Raw genomic sequence first — 7,806 nt, 5'->3', positions numbered from 1 at the left:
TCATTCTTATTCTGTACATCAGAGAGCTGTACACATCGGGGTCGAACGTGATCAGTGAACCCCATACAGGGCTGACCCCATTTAACATCGAGGCACAGCAGGGAAAAACATTCGGAGAAATGAATAAACTTTACAGAGCACCACATGAGCAATAGAACAAAATGCGTCACATGCGTTATATTTCCCCCCAAAAAATCTCAATATATAAGTTTTAATTGTTGTATACATCAAGTTTAACTAACCTAAATGAAAATGAGAAAGGTTGCCTTGGCAACTGGCTGAAATAAACCAAGTTTTAGGTTTTTTATCATTTATTTTGTTTATTTTACTTTGATAAATGAGTTGAGACTACCTTTTTAGGTACATCTATCACCAAGTATTTTGCACATGCATTAAATGTATTACTATTTCTAAAAAAAAAAAAAAAAGTTTTTTTCCTGACATTTTTTTTTGTAGTCTTATATTTAAATATTTAATGAGTTGACGCCTAGTTTGCATGTTTTAAAGGGATACGGTCATAATGAATCATTCTTTTGGTGTGTATTTTTTGAAGTTACAATTTGATAAAAGCTCTGGAAAACCAGTCCACCTCCCTTTAATGCAGCCTGCAAATCAATCCCAAACCTAGATAGGCTGGATTTGGTTATTTGTTCAGAATTGAGTTGGTTTGGGAGGAGTCATAGCTGCTTTTGGGTTTACTTACAGAGGACGAACCTGAAATCGGTCATGGTTCGTTGTGCAACGGAACATCACGGAGTAGATTCCCGGAAACACTGACTACGGATTCTGCTCGGTGTCTACAACTCGCGTGCTGTTAGTAGGAAACGGAGTCAATCGCGCTCTTATTTAACCAAATTAACTAACGTACAATGCGATAGTGCTGCCTGGAGACACGGATAGAGATCCAGACAGATAACCAGAGGGGAAAAGTGAGCCAACAGAGCCACAAATCACACAAAGCTTAGATAGATTCGTGTCGACTCGAACCAAAAAAATAAATAAATAAATAAAAAACTGAGAATGTCGAAACCTAATTATACTGGCATTTACCACATGGTTTCCCAGAATAATTTTGAAGAATATCTGGCGGCTTTGGGTGAGTTATAATATCTTTTTTTTCCCCTCTCAGTTTGGAAATCTAGTGAAATGCTTATCGAAACAGAGTGACTCACTTTGATTGAAATTTGATGCTTGTGTTGACTCTTTACCTCCTGCCTTTAAACCTTCGTGGACCTGATGGATGTACCTGCCTTTATTCTGGGTTAATGTAATGAAATACAGTCTAATCATCTTCTTGCCGTGGGGAAGAAAGTCTAAACGAGATCATAGCATTTTAGTGTGTAAAAAAATACAATGGAAAAGTTTAGAAACATGTCTGACCCTGCGCCGTTTACCAAATTCATTGATTCGGACCTTGTAGTAATTGTCACATCATGTTATGCACCTAAAAAAGAAGAAGGAAAAAAAAAAAAAAAAAAAAAAAAAAAAAATATATATATATATATATATATATATATATATATATATATATATATATATATATATATATATATTGTTACAAAATCGTATGAATTTCTTTTTTTCTGTGGAACACAAAATGAAAAATGTTCAGTTACTTGCTTGTCACTCTTTTTCATGCATTTGCAATAATGGAGCTTTTGAGCTTCAAAAATAACTTAACAAGCAGCATAAAAGTATCATAAATATATCTCATGCATAATATTCAAAATCTTCTGAATTCATACAATAGTTTGTGTGACAAACAGACTGAAATCCAAGTTGTTTCTCACCAGTTATCTTCTCCTTCAGTGGCCTGTAAACCACTGCAACGAGAACATTGAATCAGTTATTTGAACTCAAGATCATTCTTATCCAAGAACAAATTTTTTTTTTTCTAAAAAAAAAAAAAGTAAAATAAATAAAAATCACCTTTTGTAGTTCACTGAAGAAAATAAATTGTTTAGAACAACGTGGTTAAGTAAAAGTAAATAATGCAGAATTGCCTTTAAAAAAAAAATCAATATGCTTATCTCTTTCTCTTCTCATCAGATGTTAATTATGCATTAAGGAAAGTCGTTTGCATTCTGAAACCCAGCAAACATATTGAACATGATGTGAACACTGGCAAAATGAAGATAAAGACAGTCACCACCTTTAAGAACTTCGACATGGACTTCACTTTGGGACAGGAGTTCACTGAGGACCTGGGAGCAGTCGATGGGCGAAAGTGCCAGGTCTGTGGGATTCTTTAATTTTCACTCGTTATTTTTATATTATTTACTTTATAGTAAGCCCATTTGTAGTATATTTGTGAGAAACCTGGGCCCCTTTAAAAGTAACAACCACCAGACAAAAGAGTGTGGCATGTGTGGCGCTAAAGGATAATGTTCTCCATATGTTTCAGACCACAGTGGACTGGGACGGTGATAAATTGGTCTGCGTGCAGAGAGGAGAGAAAGAGGGCAGAGGCTGGACACATTGGTTAGAAGGAAACATCCTTCATTTGGTAAGCAAGTAGGATTTGTCCTGGGCTAGGAAAAACTGCTTTACATATACAGTATGTGTTATCTAGTGTCTGAAGGACTTTTAAAAAAGCAATTTAAATGTAAAACTGGACTAAAATGTTTTGATAAAACTATATGAAAGGTTTGTAAATAGATATGTAAATATGGTTCTATTGTAAATAGAGTGACATTTTATAGCATTGATAAACTAAGAGTGGGCTATATATTCAGCTTTTTAATTTTATTTCTATTTTTTGTTTTACGTCTTTTTCTTATAACTTCTAAGGCAGTTATAAAAAGTGTGAGAAAAGTGACAGGACACAAGCCAAATGAAAAGGGTAGGTGAAAGAGGAGATGAAGACAAGGGGGGGATTAAATGAGATACGGGGCTTTTGTGGGCTTAGATTAAAGAGACACTGTTCTTTTAGGGTTTTGAGTGTGGTCCAGAAGATTTAAAAAAAAAAAAGAAATTAATAGTTTTATTCAACAAGGGCACATTAACAAATAAAAGCTGTTCTTCTGTATTTTCTATTCATCAAATAATCCTGAAAAATAGTTTTCCACAAATATTAAGCAACACAACTGTTTTGAATATTGATAAGAAATGTTTCTTGATCACCAAATCAGCATATTAGAATGATTTGTTACGTCCCGCATAAGTCTAGGGGTATAAGCGGATGCAACAAAACAAGTATTTTAAAGAGCATTGGTCTGAGTCCTGCCACAGCACCACAAGCAACAAGTTACCAAAAAGATTTTTATTTCACAGCTCGTGGAACAATTGCAAAAGGTACTGTAATAAAATAAAAAGAAAAAAGGAAGCAATAGCTTCAGGAGAGGGCAAGGCCAAAATAATAATAAAAAAAGCCATCTAACTGAGTAGTTTAAACCTTTAACTAAACTAACAAAGAAAAGAAAAGAACTCCCTTCCTGGCCACAAAACAGGAGAAAACAGGGTTCAACAAAAATGGCACCCACCTCCCTACAGCTTCCAAATAAAGAAACAAACAAACAAACACACACAAGTAAGCAAATATTAAAGTAACTGCTAAGCTTGATGTTAACAGCAGCAGCTATAAACCAAACAAGATAAACAAAGCTGATAAAGGTGAGGGGTAGTATGAAGCTCCTCTTTAACTTAAACCGCAAAAGTAGGTGTTTGAGAAACTCACAACAAACAAATTAAAAAAAAACAAAAAAACACTACAATACTAGAGTAGAATATTAAGCAGCTCAACAACCAAAAATTGTAAACTGCAGCAACAGGCTAGGCAGGACAAAGATAACGCTCTGGAGAAAGATCTCGGGGGAAGGTTTTCTCAAACTCCGGTAGCTGCTGCTCTGCTTTTATGCTGGCTCACTCTTAACTGGTAAGCAGGTACAGCTGGGGGCAATCCGCTACCTGCCAGGCAGATCGAGTAAGAGGAGCCAAAGGAGAAACAGAGAAAGAAACCGAAAAAGCACACAAAAACACATTAAAGAAAACTGCTTTTCTGATAAATCAATAAAGACTGCGTCTATGGACGTAACAGATTTCTGAAGGATCATGTGACACTGAAGACTGGAGTAATTGCTGATGAAAATCCAGCTTTGCTATCATTGGAATAAATTACATTTTAAAGTCTATTAAAGGTGCCCTAGATTAAAAAATTGAATTTACCTTGGCATAGTTGAATAACAAGAGTTCAGTACGTGGAAAAGACATACATTGAATTTCAAACTCCATTGCTTCCTCCTTCTTATGTAAATATCATTTGTTTAAAAGACCTCCGAAAAACAGGCGAATCTCAACATAACACCGACTGTTACGTAGCAGTCGGGATCTTTAATATGTACACCCCCAATATTTGCATATGCCAGCCCATGTTCAAGGCTTTAGACAAGGCAGTATTAACGTCTGGATCTGTGCACAGCTGAATCATCAGACTAGGTAAGCAAGCAAGGACAATAGCGAAAAATGGCAGATGGAGCAATAATAACTGACATGATCCATGATAACATGATATTTTTAGTGATATTTGTAAATTGTCTTTCTAAATGTTTCGTTAGCATGTTGCTAATGTACTGTTAAATGTGGTTAAAGTTACCATTGTTTCTTACTGTATTCACGGAGACGAGAGTCGTCGCTATTTTCATTTTTAAACATTTGCAGTCTGTATAATGCATAAACACATATTCATTCTTTATAAATCTCTCCAACAGTGTGTAATGTTAGCTTTAGCCACGGAGCACAGCCTCAAACTCATTCAGAATCAAATGTAAACATCCGAATAAATACTGTACTCGCATGATCCGAAGCATGCATGCAGCATGCATGACGAACATTTTGTAAAGATCCATTTGAGGGTTATATTAGCTGTGTGAACTTTGTTTATGCATTGTTTTATAGTCGAGAGCTCGGGGGGCGCAGGGAGCATGAGATTTAAAGGGGCCGCAGCCTGAATCGGTGCATAGTTAATGATGCCCCAAAATAGGCAGTTAAAAAAATTAATTAAAAAAAATCTATGGGGTATTTTGAGCTGAAACTTCACAGACACATTCAGGGGACACCTTAGACTTATATTACATCTTGTGAAAAAGCATTCTTGGGCACCTTTAAAATAGAAAATAGTTACTTTGAGTTGTAATAACATTCCACAACTGTTTTATGGCATTTTTGATAAAAATGCCTTAGTGAGAATAAGAGACTTCTTTCAAAAACATTTATTGCCTGGTTTCATTTAGCAGTTCTTTTCATTTAAAGAAACAGTACACTCATTTTAGGAATAGTTTTCATGGAGAAACCTGGTATTCAAGGCTTTATCCAGAGGCACAATGTTGATAGGACCTTCTCTGAATGTCTCCAGTTTTTGGATTAATCCTAATCAGAAGCTTTAACCACTGGGCTAGTACTATGTATCTCTCCCAATGTCCTTCATCAGATTTTCTTCTCTCACGTCTCTCTTTTTCTCTCTCTGCAGGAGATGAGGGCTCAGGGTGTCACTGCCAAGCAGGTCTTTAAGAAGGCTGAGTGAGGATTGAGAGAGAGAGAGAGAGAGAAATAGAGGGGCCATTTGCTGGGGGTTTTGAGCTCAGATTGTTCTTAGAGCTCAGGGCTCAGAAAGAGGCAGTATCGCCACAGTGATTTGTTCCTGATCCGTAACAAACAGCGTTTAAATGGAAACTACAAATGAAGAAATTGGTTCCCTCTCCATGAAATGTTGCAGCTTTTAAAGCGCAGTTTTCCCCTCACAGATGCAATCAAACCAAAATGCATAGATCATGACAATAGAGCCCTGTTGCCTTCTTTGAACATTCATGAATGGTACTGTAAAATATGGATCAGGCTGGATTCATGGCACCCTAAAATTATTTTTTTTTAGGCAGATGATTACAGTACACAGAAGTAGTGATTAAATCAGCCAGCGGTTTAGCTAGTCAAGTACATCTTGAATTATTGATTCCTAAATTAAATTTGTATTATATTATATGTCCGGTTTCCTGCTACTGGATTGGCAAATGATAGAAATAATGGATTCGATAAATCTGTGTGATTTAAATTTTGATTAAATGCAGTAGTCAAACATTGTCTAAAAGTATTGAAATATGTATGGTCTGAATTTTGATGTCATGTCATTGAATTTGTCCACTCTAGAATACAACCATTTATATTACCATCAAATTCTGTTTGTATGAATTTATTTCTTGTCAGAGCAATAACTAATAGCAATCCACACAACAGCATACTTGTGTAGCTTCTTTGCAGTAATTATTTTCAGTTACTAGATGATATTTTCTAAAAGTGTTGGTCAAAATAGTCTCATATTGAGTAGTTGTGTAGAGGTTTGGCTGTACTTGTGTGGGCCAAATGTCCTCACTTATATAGTGAAATATTATGACAGTCAATTATTGAGGACATTTTACTGGTCCTCACTAGTTAGAAAGGCTTATAAATCAGCCAAAACATGTTTTTATTTAAATCTTGTGTTTTGCACGTTTCTGTGATGTTTTAGGTTTAGGGGTCAAGTTAGGTGATAGAAAATATCATTCATTTAATATAAAATCAATGGAAGTCTATGCAGTCTTTACTAATATAGTGAAGCTTTTTTGAAGTGTTTCACCATTCTAGTGAAACAAACGGATGTGTGTATATACCACACACACACACACACACACACACACACACACACACACACACACACACACACACACACACACACAGGTTTGTTTTACTATCTTTGTGAGGACATTCCATAGGCGTAATGTTTTTTTATACTGTACAACAAACTGTACATTCTATCCCCCTACCCTACACTACCCCGCCTAAACCTGCCCATCACAGAAAACATTCTGCATTTTTAATAAAACATTTAGTTTTTTTTTTTTAAAGCTATTTTAAATATGAGGACTCATAAAATGTCCTCATATTTCATGTTTACATCATAATACCAGTGTAATACCCATGTCATTGTACAAATTTGTGTCCTCATAAATCACAAAAACGTGCACGCACACACACACACCCGTTGAAAAGTTTGGGGTTATTTTTTACATTTTTTAAAAGAGATTCTGCAAGAATGTTAGATTTCTATTTCAAACAAATGGTGTTTTGAACTTGAATCCTGAAAAAAGAAAAAAAAAAGTATAACAGTTTTCACAAAAGTATTAAGCAGCACAACTGTTTTAAAAATTGATAAGAAATATTTCTTGGTGCATCAAATCAGCATTAGAATGATTTCTGAAAAATCATGTGTGAAGACTGGAGTAAATAGGAATATTTCACAATAGTACTGTTTATGTTCTCTATTTTTGATCAAATAAATGCAGCCTAGGTGAGCGTTTATTGATTTCTTTCAAAAACAAAACCCCTACTATGTGAACGAGACATCTTTCAACCAGCCATTGACAAATTAACTCTTTCCCCGCGGCTTTCCGTGTTTTCACTGTTATACGGTAGGTGGCGCTATTACACATCTTCTGAAATCGTAGGCAATCTCCAGATCAAAACATTGCTTATGCACGTTTTAGTCTTTGACAAAACACGATTTTCTAAGCTTTTTGCTTAAAATATTGTTTGTTTTTTAAACTATTTGTACTATTAAACTATTTGAAACTTAACCACATTCAAGTGGTGATAGAAAAAGAATGCATGAGGCTAGAATAAAAGGTTTTTGTTGTTGTTTAAAAAAAAGACTCTGTTCTTTCTTTTGATATATTGTATGTTGATATATTAATGCAACAAAATATTCTGAGGGCCTTGAAAGTTTGTGAAAATTATCAAAAATACTGGCGGTGGCTGGCAACTTAAAAACAAAAAACAAAA

At 35.1% G+C, this 7,806-nt stretch overlaps 1 protein-coding gene across 1 annotated transcript; it reads left to right on the top strand.

Annotated features, from left to right (window-relative positions):
• The first annotated feature begins 564 nt into the window (after positions 1-564).
• rbp5 (retinol binding protein 1a, cellular) lies at positions 565-6,165 on the top strand. The gene is made up of 4 exons (XM_048153111.1): positions 565-1,096; positions 2,050-2,234; positions 2,405-2,506; positions 5,465-6,165. The coding sequence occupies exons 1-4, from the start codon at positions 1,021-1,023 to the stop codon at positions 5,516-5,518; spliced, it is 417 nt and encodes a 138-aa protein (XP_048009068.1). The 5' UTR covers positions 565-1,020; the 3' UTR covers positions 5,519-6,165.
• Positions 6,166-7,806: the final 1,641 nt, after the last annotated feature.

The sequence above is a fragment of the Megalobrama amblycephala genome, linkage group LG13, assembly GCF_018812025.1.
Source record: "Megalobrama amblycephala isolate DHTTF-2021 linkage group LG13, ASM1881202v1, whole genome shotgun sequence".
Lineage (NCBI taxonomy): Eukaryota > Metazoa > Chordata > Actinopteri > Cypriniformes > Xenocyprididae > Megalobrama > Megalobrama amblycephala.
The sequence above is the reverse complement of the archived record's forward strand: the minus strand, read 5'-3'. Positions and strand labels throughout refer to the sequence as shown.

Coding starts and splice junctions, on each gene's coding strand:
- rbp5 (XM_048153111.1), top strand. CDS start 1,021: ATGTCGAAACCTAATTATACTGGCATTTACCACATGGTTTCCCAGAAT. Junction 2,235..2,404: donor TCGATGGGCGAAAGTGCCAG/GTCTGTGGGATT, acceptor CATATGTTTCAG/ACCACAGTGGACTGGGACGG. Junction 2,507..5,464: donor AAGGAAACATCCTTCATTTG/GTAAGCAAGTAG, acceptor CTCTCTCTGCAG/GAGATGAGGGCTCAGGGTGT.